At 31.9% G+C, this 21,619-nt stretch overlaps 2 protein-coding genes across 2 annotated transcripts; one reads left to right on the forward strand and one right to left on the reverse strand.

The window, feature by feature from the left end:
• Positions 1 to 255: 255 nt before the first annotated feature.
• Positions 256 to 3,347, reverse strand: LOC139522768 (DNA-directed RNA polymerase III subunit RPC9-like). The gene is made up of 2 exons (XM_071316275.1): positions 3,204 to 3,347; positions 256 to 895 (listed from the first exon to the last, which is right to left on the reverse strand). The coding sequence occupies exon 2, from the start codon at positions 771 to 773 to the stop codon at positions 339 to 341; it is 435 nt and encodes a 144-aa protein (XP_071172376.1). The 5' UTR covers positions 774 to 895; positions 3,204 to 3,347; the 3' UTR covers positions 256 to 338.
• Positions 3,348 to 3,596: 249 nt separating this feature from the next.
• Positions 3,597 to 21,260, forward strand: LOC139522773 (G-protein coupled receptor-associated protein LMBRD2-like). The gene is made up of 13 exons (XM_071316288.1): positions 3,597 to 3,708; positions 9,321 to 9,516; positions 9,985 to 10,211; positions 11,038 to 11,205; positions 11,997 to 12,207; positions 12,892 to 12,966; positions 13,243 to 13,528; positions 13,777 to 13,958; positions 14,611 to 14,744; positions 16,355 to 16,463; positions 17,362 to 17,563; positions 18,117 to 18,263; positions 18,930 to 21,260. The coding sequence occupies exons 2-13, from the start codon at positions 9,343 to 9,345 to the stop codon at positions 19,148 to 19,150; spliced, it is 2,136 nt and encodes a 711-aa protein (XP_071172389.1). The 5' UTR covers positions 3,597 to 3,708; positions 9,321 to 9,342; the 3' UTR covers positions 19,151 to 21,260.
• The last annotated feature ends 359 nt before the right edge of the window (positions 21,261 to 21,619 follow it).

The following is a 21,619-nucleotide window of genomic DNA, read 5'->3' on the forward strand; positions in this document are numbered from 1 at the left end:
ATTGATACATAGAAAATTTAGGCAACAAAAAGCAATAAAAGATCCTTAAAATGAAATGGAAAAATTAACAAACAAAAAGTCTTGTCCTGATTTCATTAATATGGCATACGCTCTTTCAAACATTTAGATCTGCAATCAATATTAAAATAGGAAAACAACAACCTAAAAAGATTTATAAATCACTAACAATATGTAAGTTAGTTTTCCATATCCTATTTAAAGATATCTGTGTTCATTACAAAGAAATACAATAAATAGTATCTAATTTTCTTTATATATAAATACATGTACAAGTACGTAGAAATTTAATTTACAGACATGATATATATGTAAATGAGTTAAGTTTGTTCCACAGAATCGTCCTCGTCTTCCATCTCTTCATCTCCAGCGTTAGATGCTTCTTTTGTTACGTTATATTTTGTTATGATTTCTAACAGCTGATAAATCTGGTCTTCTGTTAAACGTTCTTCACTTTCTTCTATAATCAATTGAATTTCAACAGCTGATGTTGGGCACTGATTCAAAATTTGTAGTTTTTCTGCTTTTGTTAAATTAAATGCTTGCAAATCTGTCATGATGTTTTGAATAAGTTCTGGACTTTGATTTTTGCAAGGTGTATTTTCTAGATATTTAACAGTTTCATAGGTAATAGTTGCAAGGTTTTTCTGGTGCTTGTTTGGTTTGATTTGTCCTCTTCCAGTGTGAATGTCAGACAGGAGTTGTAGAACTTCATAATTACTCAGTATAGCAGAGTTGTCATTTTTCACCTCCATTTTACTATAGTATGATTTATAATCTATGAGGTTGGGAACTGCTTTTCTAATGTCCTGATGGATATAAATCTACCAGCAGCTATAACATATACCCAGGCAAGCAACACAATCACAGCTAGTAACTGAAAATTAAAAAAATTAAAATAAATCTACTAGCAGCTTAAACGTATACATACCTGGGCAAGCAACACAATCACAGCTAGTAACTTAAAATTAAAAAAAAGAGGTTTATTTAGAAACAAAGTTCTTATTTCAATGTATAGAAAATTAAAGTGCTAATCCTAAATTGTTTTTATTTTTGGTCCTACTATCATGATTATGGTTATTTTGAACTTCCCAACTGACTCTTTAACTTTAATTGTTTGTTTATCATAATTTATGACAGAAGTCAATCTAAAATATATTGTATTGTAACCAGAGAGAATGAATTTCATTACAAAATTGCTCGTCTCCACCTGGACGCGAAACTAGGACCTCTGTTACTAGGCAGTGTGTTAACCAACTGAGCTAAAGAAGAACTTCCTTAGCTCAATCGCTTACAGCTGACTTAGTATCTACCAAATGTTCTAATGGACGAAGTACTAGTTGTCCTGTCACAGTATATTAGAAAAGAAAAGATATTGGTATAAGATAGAGCATAATTGTCAATGAGAAAACTCTCCACATGAGACCAAATGACTCAAAAATTTAACAACTATAGACCACATGTACAGCTTTAAACACTGAGTTAAACAAATACCTACTAGTCAGCTATAAAAGGAGCGAAATGACAGATATAAAACAATTAAATCAAAGTGAAAATGATTGGCCTGCACAGCAAAAAGCACAAAAGGCATAAAAACTGTGCTTTTATTGTTGATCATAAGGTGACATTGTGACCATTCAACAAACAGCAAAAACTCTCAACTCACAGCAAGTTTAAGGTGGGCACTAATGTATAAGTCAGGGCCGTAACTACATTGAGGCAAATGCCTCATGTTGGAAATTTAAAAAAACAAAACTGAAACAAAAGATTGTCTTCATATCAAGTTGTTTTCATAGAAAGCGTCTTGCAATCTGAAGCAAGTTCTCTTCACTCTCTGATGTCGCACCTGCATGTTTTTCGTGATCCATGTTTCTATTTTACTATTAGTTTTCAGATTTGATGGTCTATTGTTTGTACTGTGTCCTGGGTTTGTCTTTTGTTCATTTATTGTCCTACTTTATGACGATAGTATGATTGTTGCTTTTCATTTGTAAAAGTGTGGTTTTGCAATGTTGCATGTCCACTGATGCCCAGACATTGTGCAAGGAAATATTTTGAGAATACACGATGCTACTGGACACAGAAAAAAAATGGTCGTTTCTGCATGAAGAATTGAACTTGATTTCAAAGAATACAAAACTGTTTTTTTTTTTTGTAGATAAAACTAGATAGCTGACAAGGTATAAATTAAAGTAAGACCACCAATTTTCCGGTATCAAATCATCTACTAAAAAAACATCAATGTTTTACCGTATGACCTTTTCATACATTGAAGGATTAAACTTGCATTTAATAAGTCGTGTTCAGACCCTTTAACAAAAAATAAAGAAATGTGTAGTAAACTTGCACGGGACCTAATCTAACACAAAGTCAATGCAGAGAAAAATACAAATGATCAATGGTCAAAGTATTTATTCCTGCTCTTCATCTTGATAGTTGCTGGGGGGTCTTCAACAATAAAAGAATCATTAGTAACTTCAAACAAGGTCAAGATGGTCCTTAGTGTCGACTTAAGCAGAACTAGTACTTAAAGTATAATACTGCACTGTCACTATATTTAAATCTAGTCGTAAACAAAGCACAATACAAGACAAGAACAGACAGATCCGATTTTAATTATAATGAGAATTACGATTTTTGCTTTATCCTACATATCGGTCTACCTTTAAAGCTGTCCACGTAAAACCCAAGTCTTAAATTACACTGAATCTATGTATTGAGACAAGAATATTGTTAAAAAAAAAATAGCTAAAAATTGATTTCGTTTTAATGTAAGAAAAAGTCTGGGAAACCCTCAGAATGCACGATTTTGAGGGTTTTTTTTTCAGAGCTTCTTCCGGCCTTGAGTGGCCCCCAGACCCCTCGCCAAAATTTTTCCACATCGCTATGCTAGGTGAATATATTTTGCTTCACTATTATAAGAGGCTAGTTACGGACCTGTAAGTTCATTCAACCTTGGTGTTGACTGGCTAGCGATTACAGTAGTAACTACTTAGAACACTCTGCCACAGAGGCCCACGGCGTCATATGACAAAACTCTCATTATAAATCTGAAATGTGTATAAATCTGAACAACTAAATGAATTTTGTAAAATGAATCTAAAAAAATCGAGTTGTAACACGTTTAGGTAACTCATTTTTACATTTAATTAAAGGATGTTTGATTAATCAAAAATGATGCTTACAAAATTTAATAATCCGTGTATGGTGGTTTTACTGACAACAATCATTTTTATCTAATATTGACACACAGACTTCATTTACAGAATCTAAACATTTCATTTGTTTTTACTGCAAATTCAGGTGTAAAAAGACCGGAAGTCGGATATGGAAAATTAAATATCGATCTTAAAAATATTAACGGAGAAACAACGAAATATTTTACGCATTTTACTTTTGCAATTGTTCTTAAAAATACAATAACAATGCTGTCTTCATATTTTTTTTTAATATTCTCGCGTTATAATTTATGAATAAATGTATTTTTACAATTTTTGTTGGGAAATATTGATTCTATGCAATTTAATAGCAATTATCCGGAATACGATGTAATTAACGCGAAACTCGATTTCCTTGTTAGAATTTCACTGTAAATCGATTGGTGACGTCAGATGATGCTGACAGCAAATTAGTTAACCAGTTTCTTCTATTTTACTCGAAAATGCATTAACGCTGATTTTTTAAATTACGGTAAAAACATGCCTAACACCAAAATTTTTATCTAATATTTTTAAAAGTAGCAAAAACATTAGAATCATGTCATCTGTAAAATTATTATTCTACCAAATATTATTTACCAGATCGTCCTTAACTGTACAGTTAAACCTGCTTTAATTGTCACCTTGTTTCAGCGGTCACCTGCCTCTATAGCTCATTTACAGATCCTCCATAACAATTTCACTAAATATACATGTTCATGTAACTCTTCAGCGATGACTGAATCCAGGTCCGTTCACCATGATTCATGTTCGATTAGATTCAGGTTTGCCCTGATTCGCTTTTGCCCTAGTACCTGTTCGCCCTGATACATGTTCCCCCTGGGTCCACTTCCCTGATTTTATTTGTTTTCCTTTTTTGCTGTCTAGTGCATAATGTTTATTATCTGAACAGAATATGTTTAACCCTCTTGCTGCCATATGTTTTTCAGTGTTGCATTTCATGTGCCAGGAAACATGACTGCTCGATGATCATGTTTGTGATGTGACATGCCAAACAATGACGTCATTCGATATATGAAGTCATGTCGTAATGATCATTACATTTGAGAGCCATTGCAGAAACATATTGCACTTTTTAATTTTTGTCGAGCCTGCAACTTGTGTTGCAGAAAGCTCGACATAGGGATAGTGATCCGGCGGCGGCGGCAGCGGTGTTAGCTCACTTCTTAAAAGCTATATATTTTAGAAGGTGGAAGGCCTGGATGCTTCATATTTTGTATATAGATGCCTCATGTTACGAAGTTTCCGTCAGTCACATGTCCATTGTCCTTGACCTCATTTTCATGGTTCAGTGACCACTTGAAAAAAAAGTTCAGATTTTTTGCAATGTTAAATTCTCTCTTACTGTAAGTAATAGGATAACTATATTTAGTATGTGCGTACCTTGCAAGGTCCTCATGCCCGTCAGACAGTTTTCACTTGACCTCAACCTCATTTCATGGATCAGTGAACAAGGTTAAGTTTTGGTGGTCAAGTCCATATCTCAGATACTATAAGCAATAGGTCTAGTATATTCAGTGTATGGAAGGACTGTAAGGTATACATGTCCAACTGGCAGGTGTCATCTGACCTTGACCTCATTTTCATGGTTCAGCGGTTATAGTTAAGTTTTTGTGTTTCGGTCTGTTTTTCTCATACTTTATGCAATAGGTCTACTATATTTGTTGTATGGAATGATTGTAAGGTGTACATGTCTAGCGGGCAGATGTCATCTGACCTTGACCTCATTTTCATGGTTTAGTGGTCAAAGTTAAGTTTTTGAGTTTTGGTCTTTTTATCTAATACTATATGTCATAGGTCAACTATATTTTGTGTATGGAAATATTTTATGATCTATATGTCAGTCGTGCAGGTTTTATTTGACCTTGACCTGGTTTTCAAGGTTCATTGCTCAGTGTTAAGTTTTTGTGTTTTGGTCTATTTTCTTAAACTATAAGCAATAGGTCAACTATATTTGTTGTATGGAAGCATTGTTAGCTGTACATGTCTGCCTGGCATATGGTTCAACTGACCTTGACCTCATTTTCATGGTTCATGTTAAGTCTATGTGACGGTTGTAATAAAGCTTTAGATTTAGGAGTATCAACATAATATCAATGATTAGTAAAGAAGGCGAGACATTTCTGTGTGTGCACTCTTGTTTAATTTTTAAAGAATTTCATCAATGATGAGAAGCTTGCATAAATTAGAACATGGACATATATGTCCCTATGGCACAGTCGGTCTGGACATATGTGTCCCTCTGGCAGCAAGAGGGTTAAGTGTGTTGAAATATTTGCCAAATATTTGTATTGCTGCAACCAATTCATTAGTTTCCCTTTGATATGCATAGACTAATAGAATATATTTATTGATGTTTGTTAACAAAAATATTCTTTACATTCCGTATATCGTCAGATTATCGGAATTTCAATGGGGACTAACTGTGCACCACTTATTGCGGACCTGTTTTTGTATTGCTATGAGTTACAATTTATGACAAAAATAAGCAAAGACCCATCGAAACAACATCTTACAAACAAATTTAATAATACTTTTCAGGGTTGGCAAAAACCCGGGTTTTATGAGTATTGCCCTGCCCAGTGGGAAATACTGGGAAAACCCGGGTTTTACTGGGTTTTAATGGGTAATACTGGGCAATACTGGGTAATATAAAATACTTGCCTGAAATTTAAACTCAATTGCAATACATTTAAGATATTTATAAACACATTTTGATTTATAAATTAGTTTACTTGTTTGAGAGTGATAATACATTTAAAAAGTACTATTCTTGCAACTATGAGACAAGTAAATATGTAGTCACACATTACACAAATATTAATGGAAAAGGCCTTTATCAATAATTCTCTTCTGAAAGTCTATTAAATCACCCTCTCGTCTAGATTGGTCAAACTGTTAACATAAATTCAAAGAATTCATTTTTCAAATGTATACATGTATATCTTACATTAAAAATTAACAAGAAAATGTAAGAAAAATTACTTTTGTATAATTTATATGTACATCACTAATTAATAAGTAATTATTCAGATTAGGACATTGATATGTTTATATAACAATATTCAGCCTTTTCATTTCTATAAGGGTTAATGACTTGACCCTAAGGGTTAATGACTTGACCCTGTAGGGTGTTTATTTACCAACATGATTGCATAGACATTTAAATTTATAATTCACATAAACACTGCTATAAAATGCATTTTTAGCTCACCTGGCCTAAAAGGCCATGTGAGCTTTTCTCATCACTTGGCGTCCGTCGTCGTCGTCGTTAACAATTTTTCAAACAACTTCTCCTCTGAAACTACTGAATGGATTTGAATGAAACTGAACATGATTGTTCCTTAGTATATCCTGCACAAAATGTGCGCTTCGATTTTTGATCCGTCAAAAAACATGGCCGCCGTTACTTAAAATAGAACATAGGGGTCAAATGCAGTTTTTGGCTTATATCTCAAAAACGAAAGCATTTAGAGCAAATCTGACATGGGGTAAAAATGTTCATTAGGTCAAGATCTATCAGCCCTGAAATTGTCAGATGAATCAAACAAACCATTGTTGGGTTGCTGCCACTTAATTGGTAATTTTAAGGAAATTTTGCAGTTTTTGGTCATTATCTTGAATATTATTATAGATAAAGATAAACTGTAAACAGCAAAAAAGATCAGCAAAGTAAGATCTACAAATAAGTTAATATGACCAAAATTGTCAATTGACCCCTTAAGGGGTTATTGTCCTTTAATGACAATTTTTCACAATTTGTTCATCATATTTGCTAACTTTAAAAAATCTTCTCCTCTGAAACTACTGAATGGATTTGGTTAAAACTTAGCATGATTGTTCCTTAGATTATCCTGCACAAAGTGTGGGCTTTGATTTTTGATCTGTCAAAAAACATGGCCGCCGTTACTTAAAATAGAACATAGGGGTCAAATGCAGTTTTTGGCTTATATCTCAAAAACGAAAGCATTTAGAGCAAATCTGACATGGGGTAAAAATGTTCATTAGGTCAAGATCTATCAACCCTGAAATTTTCAGATGAATCAAACAAACCATTGTTGGGTTGCTGCCACTTAATTGGTAATTTTAAGGAAATTTTGTAGTTTTTGGTCATTATCTTGAATATTATTATAGATAAAGATAAACTGTAAACAGCAAAAAAGATCAGCAAAGTAAGATCTACAAATAAGTCAATTTGACCAAAATTGTCAATTGACCCCTTAAGGGGTTATTGTCCTTTAATGACAATTTTTCACAATTTGTTCATCATATTTGCTAACTTTAAAAAATCTTCTCCTCTGAAACTACTGAATGGATTTGGTTAAAACTTAGCATGGTTGTTCCTTAGATTATCCTGCACAAAGTGTGTGCTTTGATTTTTGATCCGTCAAAAAACATGGCCGCCGTTACTTAAAATAGAACATAGGGGTCAAATGCAGTTTTTGGCTTATATCTCAAAAACGAAAGCATTAAGAGCAAATCTGACATGGAGTAAAAATGTTCATGAGGTCAATATCTATGAGCCCTGAAATTTTCAGATGAATCAAACATCCAATTGTTGGGTTGCTGCCACTTAATTGGTAATTTTAAGGAAATTTTGCAGTTTTTGGTCATTATCTTGAATATTATTATAGATAAAGATAAACTGTAAACAGCAAATATGATCAGCAAAGTAAGATCTACAAATAAGTTAATATGACCAAAATTGTCAATTGACCTCTTTAGGAGTTATTGCCCTTTAAAGACTTTTTTCACAATTTGTTCACCATGTTAAAATAGAACATAGGAGAAAATGATTTTTTTTTGCTTTTGAAGAAAATAGGACGATTCAAAGAACATTTAAATAAATTGAAAAGCCAAAATAATCATTGATGAGAGATTAAACCAAAAAAATTCAGGTGAGCGATTCAGGCTCTTGAGAGCCTCTTGTTTTTTAAAGTTTGGATAGTTGAAACAATCATGACAATACATTGTACATGGAAATTAACAAGGTATTAATAATCTTAAAATATTCAAATTTTGTATTCTGCCTGAATTTTCAATCTTCTAGAAACAGACTCAATGGTTATCTGTATAAAATGTATATATTTAGCAATACTATGAAACTACAACAAGACTTTACTATTTTGTGTTAAAATAAGCTTAAAAAGTCTTATTGCCCAGTATTACCCAGTATTACCCATTTCAGGGAGTATTGCCCAGCCCAGGAAAACCCGGGAATTCCCGCCTGGGTTTTCCCGGGCGGGTAATACTTTGCCAACCCTGATACTTTTAGATATTTGGATGATATTTTGGCTCTCAATAATGACGACTTCAGTATGTATATTAAAGAAATTTATCCTGTTGAACTTACTTTAAATAAAGCTCATACTAACAATGACCACTGCCTTTTCCTCGATCTTGATATCTATATCACTAACGGAAAGCTGAATACTAAAATTTATGATAAAAGAGATGATTTTTTATTTCCTATCGTTAATTATCCATTTTTAGATGGTGACGTTCCCTTGTCACCATCTTACGGTGTTTATATATCTCAACTTGTACGATTCGCTCGTTTATGTAACAATGTTTTAGATTTTAACGAGAGAAATTTATGTATTACTGAAAAATTATTACACCAGGGTTTTTCGATATCACAAACTAGTCAAAACATTTACTAAATTTTATCATCGGTATAAGGACATCATTCGTAAATATAGCTCAACATGCAAACTTCTTATACGTTCAGGTATTTCACATCCAATTTTTTATGGAAATATTCTTTATAAAGCACAAAGGTGTCAGTATTCACCTCAAAAACTAACAAAACCTTTGAATAGACTTATTAAGAAGGGATATAGTTACGAGACTGTTGTCAGGTCATTAAAGATTGCATATTTTGGCGTTAATATGCAATCTTTAATGACCTGACAACAGTCTCGTAACTATATCCCTTCTTAATATGCAATCTTTAATGACCTGACAACAGTCTCGTAACTATATCCCTTCTTAATAAGTCTATTCAAAGGTTTTGGTAGTTTTTGAGGTTTTTGATTATATGTACGTGTACTAAGATGACATTAAATTGGTGTTTATTTTCAGTTGCAGATTCCATAATGATAGAATGAGTGCAGGTCCCCTTGTTGTTGAGATTATATGTACGTGTTGTTTAGCTGCATTTTTATTACATCGCTATGGTGACCTAAGGAAGAATCATGCATTGACAACATTAGCAACATTTGTGGCATGGTACTTCTCCTTCCTGATAGTGTTTGTTTTACCTTTAGACGTTTCTTCAGTAAGTATCACTTTCACATAAGTTACAAATGAATTGTAATTAGATATAAATTTGTTAATTTACAAATGTATGCAAATATCTTCTCTTGTTGATGACAGGTAATAGTTTTTAAACCTATTTACATGAATGTAGGGAGCTTTGAAAGATATTAACTTTAAATGTTCAACACATTTTGTACCTTACTTGTACAGGTAAAAAATATATGTACTTTTCAGATTTTAATTTGACCAAATTTGCAAGATGGAAAACATAATTATGTATGGCAACATGAATAAATACAAACTACACATGTATCAATCTCAAGAACTTCTCTGTTAAACCTTTGTTTTTGCTGTCTGTCCCAATTTTTTCAGAGCCAACAATTATTTTTCAAAATAGTGTACATGTATAAATGTATATATTAAGTTTTTAAATTGTCAAGTTTCTAGAGAGCCCTTGTAATATACATGTAACTTTGCATTATTTCAGACATTTTACAGACAATGCCTTCAGGACAACCAGCCTCCTGCAGTGACAACTCCAATCCCATCTAATACCACAAGTACCACAAATGCGACTACAACACCAGGACCAACACCTTCACAGAAATATAGTGCAGAATCTTCTCCATGTCAAAAACCTCTCAGTCATGTACCAGATAATGTTTTACCTGCACTTTGGCATGTTGTATATTGGTCGTCTCAATTCCTTACATGGTAAGATTCTGTAGATTCATTATTATTTGTTGGATACCAATTTTCGTGGATTTCGTTGGTACAGGTGAACCAAGAAATTAAATGTCCAACGAATGACAAATTTTCTATATGTAGGCTTGTATGCAGAATTTGGCAAAACCACAAAATAAAATATCCACTGAATATGTAAGGTTTCCATATTCCACGAAAATTGGTACCCACGAAAATAAATGAATCCAAAGTAGATAGATTATATATTCTGTCATAAATATCTTTGTGAGATGTGTTAACATAAAAAAAGAAGATGTTGTATGATTGCCAATGAGACAATTCTCCACAAGAGACCAAAATGACAGAAATTAACAACTATAGCTCACTGCACTGCCTTTAACAATGAGCAAAGCCCATACCACATAGTCAGCTATTAAAGGCCCGGAAATAACAATGTAAAACAGTCTCGTTCAAGAAAAATCAGAACATGTATGCACAGTTTTAATTTGTTTTTAATCTTCAAAACTAAAAGTAAAAATTATCTGCACAACCATTTGTTTAACTCTTTTTTAAGATCCTTTAAGTACCGTATGTGCTTTCAGTAAAATGCTAACTTAACGACTACTTAAAAGAAGACACATTCACATTTACTTTACTTTATAAGGGTATTAAGTAGTACATGTACGATGTAGGATTAGCTTTACAAATAATTTAATCAATGTGCTTTTTTTCTATAGATTTTGATGCCTTTTGGCTTTTTTATGCCGCCATCTTGCTTTTTCATTTTACATCTCTTTTTATTTGAAGATGATTTAGATTGAGTATATTACTTACCTTAGATTTGTTTTTATCGTAGGCTACTATTACCGCTGATGCAGTCCTATTCAACGGCTGGAGATTTCAGTGTAGCAGGAAAGATAAAGACAGCTTTGATAGAAAATGCCATATACTATGGAACCTACCTATTAATATTTGGAATTTGTTTGATTTATGTAGCAGCAAGACCTGACCTTCATATTGATGCGTAAGTTTAATAGATTTAATTTCAAAAAGAAAATAAGATGGTGCCATGTTAAGTATTATATTTGCTGATTTGGTATTTATTGCTTAGGATTAACATCTATTCATTAACCAAACTGACATGTATTGCTGAGGTGTCAATAATTTTTATGCAACAGCAGTTTTCATAGCTAGCAAGAAGGTTGATAGCTAAGGCAAGTAAAAAATTGTTTGGTCAGTATACAACTATTGCTGTTTATTGGATGTCAAGTAAATAATATATTGTAAAAATGTTTTCAGGCGAGTAGTTAAAAAAATAAATTGTAAATACATCAATGCTTACTATAAAACACAAGTCAAGTACGATTCTGTAGGATTTTCCTATTTAAGAGTTAATGCAATTTTACCTATTTTTGATAGCTCTTGTTTGTGTATCTGTGAGAAAAACATCAATTTATTAATGCAAATTCTAAGATTCTAGTGCTTGAATAAAAGATCAAACATTTAAATAAAAAAATTGAAATAAAATAAAACGTAGTTGATTTATATCACCTACCATTTAAAGCTTAAATAATTCAGGGGGTACTATGTTCAAGAAAGATTTAGCAGCAAGGTAATTGAAACAGCTTTAGACTAATAAATTAGTTATCATTATAAAAGAAAAAAAAATATTCAGAGGGAATTTAAAAGCGATCTGACAGAATAACAGCTAGTAATTCCTGGGGTTTGTTCTTACTTGTATTTCAGAGAGAAGTTAAAAGTGATCAAACAAACGGCTAGATATATACCTTGGGTTTATTTTTACTTGTTTTTCAGAGAGAAGTTAAAAGTGATTGGAATAACAGCCAGTAATACCTGGGGTTTGTTCTTACTTGTCCTGTTACTTGGTTATGGATTAGTAGAAGTCCCTCGCACTGTTTGGAATAGCAGTAAACATGGACATATGTTGGGAAGGACACAGTTTAAAATTTCTAAACTTAGCACAGAAAAAACAGAAGCAGAAGAAAATCTTGAAGATGTACTTGAGGTTAGTGAAATACTTAACGAATTACTACAATGTATTTCAAATATTATTTTGTAATTTTTTTGTATAAATTTTTTTATCATATCAAATATTGTTTATGAAAATATTTTTAAAAATTGAACTTGGAAACGATATTCCCCCTTCTACTAGTTTTAAGAAAGTTTTCACAATTATTAAAAGTTTACACTAAGGATATAAGTTATGTATATCAATATTTATGTTCCATATAATATAAGTAGACTTTATTAGATATGATTTGATCATACCAGTGATATTGTTTGCCTCAAATTACAGCCGAAATTCAGCCTTTTCCGCTATGGAAAATTCCCAATTACTAAAAAAAATGGCTTAAAATTCCTGATTTTCTGATCAGAATCATCATGGTGTTTGTAACACATGTAGTTTTCAATGCATTAAGTACCATCTTTGCTTTTGTTTCTTTCCCCTCTCCGAAAAGTACCTTTCAGATTGAAAATGTCTGACAACGAAAATATACATGAAAAAACAGTGCAAAAAAGACAGCAAAGCCAGCAAAAAACTGAGATGTGTTTAGAATAAAATATACAAATTTCCCAATTTCAATAAAAAATATGCATTTTTCCCAATAAAAATAGGTAGAGGTAGTATCGAAAAAAGACAACAATATCACTGCATACATATAATTGTAATACCACCCTTCTATTACAGGAGATAAAGCAAGTGTCTGACAAAGTACGTTACAATAATCCATTGAGACAACATGTGGATACAGTCTTATCTAAGGTAGGGTTTGTTTGTTTGTTTTGATGGCCTATAATGGTTTACTTTTACAAATTGTGATTTGAATGAGAGAGTTGTCTCATTGGCACTCATACCACATCTTCTTATATCTAAATTATGATATATGATTGGTCCCTTTATGCATCTGCATAATTAAAACCAAACCATTCATCTTCAGTATAAAATGAGGTTGAACTTGAGATTAGATTTAATACTGTATTCAGTTGTTTTTGTTGTGACAATGTACTGTTGTTATTTTTATATTTATATTGATTTCAGTGTCCAGAATCTTTGAGAAAGTCTGTTAAACCCAATGTAGATGATTACGAAGATTACAATGCTGCTCAAGATGTTATCAGTGAAAAGGCTCTTGTTAAACTACACAAACGTGTGATACAGGCCAGCCAGACACACAGACGTACACAGATTCAATGGAATAATTTAATGGAGAAGGCATTCAATCTAGAGGATGAGGAAATGAATAGAAATAGTCCAGAGAGAAGGTTTAAAAGGTCATTTATGGTGGAAAAGGGGTGGTGGCGTAGTATTTATACACCAACTGTTGGTAAGATTGTTTAATGTATTGCTTTATCGAAACAAAATACTTCTTTTGATTAAAAATATTGTGTATTAAGAGTTTGTTTAGAGTTTGAGATCTAACAACTCTTTTTAGTGAATGTATAAGTCTAAACTTGAATCCTTGCTTACATCTAAATTGTTTGTGTATTGGTCATGTTGATATATATTCTTTGAGATTGTTTATTGGGTACATGATATTTGAGTTTTTTGTATATTTAAATTATGTAATTTCAGAATGGTATTGGAAATGTTGGGCACGACCATGGACATTTCGAGTTGTCACTGTTATTTTAGCAATTTTCTCTTTCATGGTCGTATGGTCAGAATGCTTATTCTTCATTAAATCTCCAGTCCTATCATTATTTGCTGTGTTCCTTAATGTAGCCAAGCACAACTATGACTATGTATACATTGAGGTGAGTTTTCAATTTAGACTTGTTTACATTGAGGTGAGTATATGTACAATAATGTATAAAAGCATGATCATTGTCAAAAGAGACATGTGTCTAGTATGAAACATGTTTGATTATATAACTCAATAGAACAACCAGATTCAGATTGTTGGTTTATTTCTGTAGAGTCTACTTAAAATAAGGGTAAAAGAGATCTAAGAGTTTATGGCAATGAGACAGCAACCAAACAATGCAATAAATTAAAAGACATCTAGAGGTCAATTTACACTTTCAACCAGACACAGGTCTTTACCGCCCTGAAAACAGAACACATTTAAAAAGTGACTATCAAGACTTGCCATCGACACCAAATATTTTATATGACAAAAATCTATTAAGATGACAAAATAAATCACCTTCTAATGAGGTTCTTGACTCCTGAACAAGCATATGAAGATGCTACAGGGTTGAACAGTGATTTTTTTTAAATACATGTACAGAAAATAATGAGATTTCTTTTAAACCTAAAGAAATTGAAAGATAACTAGTTTTAAGAAATAGATTTTAATTGCATTCTAATTTTATCAATTATCAATGATCATGGATAAAATCAATACATTTGTACCTCCTTTCCAACTGTATTCCTCAAAATAATGATAAATACATTTCTTTACAGCTGGCTTCAATTATTACAATAGCCTATTTATGTTTCTGTGCCTACTACAGTGTGTTCCAGATCAAGATACTTAACTTTTACTACATTGCTCCCCACCACCAGACAGATGAATACAGTTTAGTATTCACTGGAATGTAAGTATAACTTTTACTACATTGCTCCTCACCACCAGACAGATGAATACAGTTTAGTATTCACTGGAATGTAAGTATAACTTTTACTACATTGCCCCCTACCACCAGACAGATGAATACAGTTTAGTATTCACTGGAATGTAAGTATAACTTTTACTACATTGCTCCCCACCACCAGACAGATGAATACAGTTTAGTATTCACTGGAATGTAAGTATAACTTTTACTACATCGCTCCCCACCACCAGACAGATGAATACAGTTTAGTATTCACTGGAATGTAAGTATAACTTTTACTGCATTGCTCCCCACCACCAGACAGATGAATACAGTTTAGTATTCACTGGAATGTAAGTATAACATTTACTACATTGCTCTCCACCACCAGACAGATGAATACAGTTTAGTATTCACTGGAATGTAAGTATAACTTTTACTGCATTGCTCCCCACCACCAGACAGATGAATACAGTTTAGTATTAACTGGAATGTAAGTATAACTTTTACTACATTGCTCCCCACCACCAGACAGATGAATACAGTTTAGTATTCACTGGAATGTAAGTATAACTTTTACTACATTGCCCCCTACCACCAGACAGATGAATACAGTTTAGTATTCACTGGAATGTAAGTATAACTTTTACTACATCGCTCCCCACCACCAGACAGATGAATACAGTTTAGTATTCACTAAAATGTAAGTATAACTTTTACTACATTGCTCTCCACCACCAGACAGATGAATACAGTTTAGTATTCACTGGAATGTAAGTATAACTTTTACTACATTGCTCTCCACCACCAGACAGATGAATACAGTTTAGTATTCACTGGAATGTAAGTATAACTTTTACTACATTGCTCCCCACCACCAGACAGATGAATACAGTTTAGTATTCACTGGAATGTAAGTATAACTTTTACTACATTGCCCCTTACCACCAGACAGATGAATACAGTTTAGTATTCACTGGAATGTAAGTATAACTTTTACTACATCGCTCCCCACCACCAGACAGATGAATACAGTTTAGTATTCACTGGAATGTAAGTTTCTTGTCACAGATATATCCATGTCTATAAGATTGAGACATTGTTGTTAGTTGGCAATTTTCAAATGTTTACTGGATATTCATGTGAAAAAGTGTATAGGCAAGCTGTATAAGATAAATGAATTTTAAAGTAATTATACTTTAAAACCATGAAACTTTCAATGAAGGTCATGATTGTTTTAAATATGAAAATTGAGTTCAAAGCATGTATAGTTCTTTTTAAATAATACAGGGGGCTGGGTCAGAAACAAACGACAGGATAAAACAACAAAAGCAAATGAAAAATGGTACCCCTGATTCTTTCCTCATGCATTTGAATTATTATTTTATGTTTCTTTAATCACTCTGCAATGTTTATGTCATGTTGTAATTGATGTTATGCTCTTAATGGGCCCTTTAATTTGGAAAATAAAAATATTGTATTGTATTGTATTGTAGGAGGAATAACTAAACAATGTGATATATTGAAAATCCTGATGAGTACATTTAATCATTTAATTTCAGCTCATATAGAGAGTACTTAATGGACTATGTTTTATACATGTATTCTTACAGGATGCTTTGTAGACTTACTCCACCACTTTGTTTGAACTTTCTTGGACTAATTCATCTGGACAGTCATATAACATATGATGAACGCTTGCAAGAAACCTCATACACTCAGGTAAATATTGTTATATAGTGATATCCTTTCAAATATTGTGGATGTATCAAAAGAAAGTGTAAAGATACATTTAATGGAGAGATTTCAAAGCAAAAATGAAATAAAGCAGGAGGATATCAATTATGAAAAGTAATATTTCATAAAATTGAGAATGGAAATGGGAAATATGTGAAAGGGACAACAACCAGACCATATAACAGCTGAAGTCCACCAATGGGTCTTCAATGCTCCTCAGCTGGCCCCTAAATAAAAATGTGTACTAGTTCAGTGAAAATGGACGTCATATGGTCTGAGAACACAATTATTTCGTAGTGCATTTCTTTTAGAACATAAATGAAAATAAAAAAAATCCCACCTGCTCTTTTTCAAAGAAATTTTTACAGTGTGTTGTACTACTTTTGGGACAAATTATATCAAAATTATAGAAAACTTCATCGGCTCTAACTCAAAATATGGACAATTCTATGTTTAGGGCGTCTTGAAATCTTTTGACAGCTTGCGAAGTGCTAATTTTTAACCTTTTTTAGCTGGACCAAATCACTACTTTCCTTTAAAATTCTGGACCCAAATTTTTTTACAGTGTAATTTCACCCCCCTACTTGCAATTTGACGCATTAAACATGGAGAAATAAATTTGAAAGGGGTATAAAAATTAATGGCAAGTAACCCACTGTCAACACTAGGGACTATATTCGTGAACAACGAAAATCAAGGGACGACAATGAACTAAAATTAAAATCATACAAGACTAACAAAGGCCAGAGGCTCCTAACAAAAAATGTGATGAGGTTAAACATGTTTTGTAAGATCTCAACCCTCTCCCTATATCTCTAGCCAATGAAGAATAAAGAAACACAACAATACACACTATATTCCTTAAAAAAATCTCTATTTCCAGATAATGGGACACATGGATGTGATATCTATAGTATCGGATGGATTTAACATTTACTTCCCAATCATGATAGTGCTGCTGTGTATATGTACCTACTTCAGTCTTGGAAGTAGAATCCTACATTTCCTGGGATTCCAACAGTTTATAGGAGATGATGATATGACACAGGAGTTTATAGATGAGGGAAAGAATATTATAAGTAGAGGTAAGTTCAAGACTATTTAGATTTATATTAAAACCTTTTGTGAGTGGAAATTGTTGTTTACATCAATAAGACAGCAACCCTGTAACACAAAGTTAACAGATGCTATGAAAGTCTGCCCTCAACAACAAATGGAAAAAATAATACAAGAAACACTAACCTATAATCAAAGTTAACCAATTACAAGGTTCCTGACTTAGGACAGGCACTATATTATGTGAGGGTGTCAAACTAGATTTTGATTGGTACTAAGCACATCCCCCTTTTTTACTGATCAGTGGACAAAAAAGAAAGTAAATCAAAATCATTTCAGTAAATGCACTTAACTCTCTCATATGGGTTATACAGCTGACATAAAATCTGTGCTAAATAAAACTTATGGTTTCTGGAAGCAGGATTTAAGTACTTTATCTGATGAAAATGAAAATCATATTTTATACTGTAGTATGAATTAAATGTATTAATATAAGGCAATGGTTTAATGATTACACAACAAATTTGAAATTTAATAATGTTAATGGAAACATTTCACTTGAAACTTTTTCTTTGAAATCAGAAAAAAGAAAACTAGAAAGAAAGGCAAATAGTGACGAAAGAAAAAGAGAATGGAGTGAAAAGTTTGGTGTTGACTGGTCAAGTAGTTCTAGAAATGCAACGGCCAGAAAAGAGGTAGAAACTGCTGGAGATTTCCAAATGAATAGAGGTGGGTTTAGTTGTACATTAGAATTAAGACGTTAAGGAAACATCAATCAATCAATCAATCAGTCAATTCAATTTAGGTTTAATCTCCATCTCCAGCTTTTATGCTTTGTCACTACATTCAAAATATATAAGATTGAAATATAGAAAAGGAAATTTATTTTAGCTGTTTTATTATTTACTAGGTATGTCCCTTTTCTACTTCAGGAATAGATTACCTTAGCTGTATTTGGCGAAACTTTTTAGAAATTTTTGGTCCTCAATTCTCTTCAACTTAGTACTTTATTTAGACTTTTCAACTTTTTGGGATTCGAGCGTCACTGATGAGTCTTTTGTAGACGAAACGCCCATCTGGCCTAAATATAAAATTTTAATCCTGGTATCTATGATGAGTTTATTTGAACATTCAAAGATTTCTAATTACCTTACCCAGTTCACTATCTGTAACTTTTTTCTTGATCAAGTCAAGATACTTATGATAAAGAGATTTGACTATGATAAAAATATAATACAGTGAAACCTGTCCAAACTGAACACCCACAGGACTTTGCGTTTTGTTCGATTTTCACAGGTGTTTGAATTGAAGAGGTAAAAGGAAGTTGACACCCAAATAATTTTGACACTTACTGACAAGGGACAATAGGTTTCACTGTAGATGATTTTTTTTCAGCCAAACAGTCTGTTGCTAGAAGTCCAGATGAGAATGATAAAACTGGACTTCTACGTGAAGCCGAACCTTTGGACTATACAGCTGAGTTAGAGGTAGAGGACTTTAACAGAATATCACAAGGGTACCAGTCTAGTAGACCAGGAACTACATCCAGTAGATACGGATCATCTAGTGGATCATCTAGACCTCGGCCACCTAAAGGAATATTTGATGATATTTAGATACCATGTCTGTTTTAAGTTTAAATGAAATATCTCTATGGTTGTGTACGAAAGAGTGTAGCTCAAGGATGCAATGAAAAAAAGATTTAAAAATAATTTATGCACTTATGGTTATATTCTATTAGGATTAGTATTTATCTAGTACAAGATGTTTCATTCACATTATCATCATCACATTTTTCTAAGTCGTGATATGGAAATTAAGATATTCTGTCCTTTGTTCAACATACTGACCTTAATTTTTTGCCCAACACATACGCTAATGAAGTAATATAATGGTGTAAAAACCAAATACTTTAACAGACTGATAATGATTGAAATAAAGGGTATTGATCATTCATTAATTATAAATTTGATATCACATTTATAAAGATGTGAAGATGTTAAAACCACACAAGTTTATGTTCAGAAAAATATGAAAAATTCCAGAGGATCATGTATAATAATTTTAACCTGAAAAGCAGAAATAAGATATTAAATAAAGGGGTCATTGACATTTGTGTTCTTGTTATTAAAAATTTAAAGTAATGAAACACAAATTATATAGGAATGGCATATTGTAATTCAGGATGTTCCACATGTTTTCTCTTCAACATTATTGATATGTTTCATCAATAGAGTTTCATATTGAATGATACTAGTTTGAATTTATCAGGAGTTTTTAAAATTTTGAAATATTATGGATGTTATTTTCAAAAATATAGACCAATTTTTAAAAATTGTTCACTTTTTTATAACTGAAAATTATAGCCTGTGACCTGACATTTTTTTAGTTTGATATTTAAAACTACCATTATTTCTTTAAATGTTAGAATTATAAAGTGATGATGGAGTTTCTAATTTCTTAAATGGTATTTATATGTTGTTATATTGTATCACTAATTTATAGACTCATTATGACTTTATTGAAAATTTGTTACTGTTGCAAAGGGGTATGTTTGTATATTATACTGGTCAATATATTATTTGTATTAAAGATAGTTATATACAGAAACCTGTCAAGACTGAACCTCTTCAGGACCAAACATTTTGTCTGGTATAGGTAGTTGTTCCATTTACATAGGTTAAAGAACATCCTGAAATAAAAATTCAGTTTTTTTTAATCCAGGGTTCCGTTTAAACAGGTTTCACTGTAGTCATATGAATAATGTGGTAGTTATATATAAAGTTATAGGCAGGTGCCTGTTATAAAAATGTCATGGAGATGACAATTGTCGTAGGGATTTTCAGTTTGATCTTGTTGATATTATTGATTCATACATATTTAGTTAACCAATCAAAAAACATTGTCCTTTCAGATTAACAGTGGCAAATGTTATCTTGTATCCCTTAATTATTGTGTCCATATAACTAGAATTAATATAGTTATTTCTTAAAGTCTAATTTCATAAAATTTACCAAAGTCCTTTTTTCCCAAAGGGATCACTATTTTTGAATACAAGCTTTTAAAATGACTGTTGGCAGTAGAAAATAGTTACCTGCAACATACCACTTACAAGTTCTCAGTATATATGAGTCACACATGTTCCCCCATGGTCAGTCTGTGTTAATGAAGACATTGAATAATCACCATTTTTCTGTGAAGTAATAACATATGTATTTTGATATAGGAAATGTATTTGAAAACGCATGAATACATTGTCTTCTATTTTTTTTTTATTTTAGAAATGTTTGATTATGAGTAACTTCTACAATTCAATTACATTTTCAAATAGAACACCAAGAATTTTTAATGTGATAGAACCTAGAATTTATTATATGCACTTTACATACTATATTTACACAATTAGATCTTGATCATTATTTCTTGTAACTGCATGATCAATGTTTGTTAGTAAGTAAGCATTTTTGTATGAAAGTTTATAATTGAAACATTTTGTGAGTATGAATTGTAAAATGCATTTTATTTCAAGAGATGGTAGACCTGAGGCTATTTAAATTGTTTTGTCATGTTTAAATTATCTTATCTTGTTTAAAATGAAAAACATGAATAGGTTTTAATTTTCAAAGCTGCACAAAATATTTGATCTTTTATCCTAAGATTTTGTTGAACTGTCATTTCAATGTAGAATCTGGAAGTGGAAGCATAATAGTAAACTGTTATTTACACCTTTTAAATGGTCACTTTTATTGCAAAGATAGTTGCATGAACAATATTACTTTATAGTATAACATGTACTTATGTGTTTAAACACTAGCACTTAAAGGTAGAGCTTTAAATATCCAAAAAGCTTTTAAATGATTGAATAGAGAGATGTTTTTCTTATTAAATCTTATTTTAATGAGACCCAGATAGCTACTCATCACTGAAGTATTTGATCTGCTGTTGTGTAGCTTATCAATTCAAAATGTTAGATAATTTAACTCTTTGATGGTTCCCTTAAAGGCAATCAATTTGATTCCAAATGAGCAATACTAGCTTACAAGAGCCTCTAGTTGGTGCACTAATGCTCTCAAATTAGTGTAAGT

The sequence above is a fragment of the Mytilus edulis genome, chromosome 1 (genome assembly GCF_963676685.1).
Source record: "Mytilus edulis chromosome 1, xbMytEdul2.2, whole genome shotgun sequence".
Lineage (NCBI taxonomy): Eukaryota > Metazoa > Mollusca > Bivalvia > Mytilida > Mytilidae > Mytilus > Mytilus edulis.

Coding starts and splice junctions, on each gene's coding strand:
- LOC139522773 (XM_071316288.1), top strand. CDS start 9,343: ATGAGTGCAGGTCCCCTTGTTGTTGAGATTATATGTACGTGTTGTTTA. Junction 9,517..9,984: donor TACCTTTAGACGTTTCTTCA/GTAAGTATCACT, acceptor GCATTATTTCAG/ACATTTTACAGACAATGCCT. Junction 12,967..13,242: donor TGGATACAGTCTTATCTAAG/GTAGGGTTTGTT, acceptor TATTGATTTCAG/TGTCCAGAATCTTTGAGAAA.
- LOC139522768 (XM_071316275.1), bottom strand. CDS start 773: ATGGAGGTGAAAAATGACAACTCTGCTATACTGAGTAATTATGAAGTT.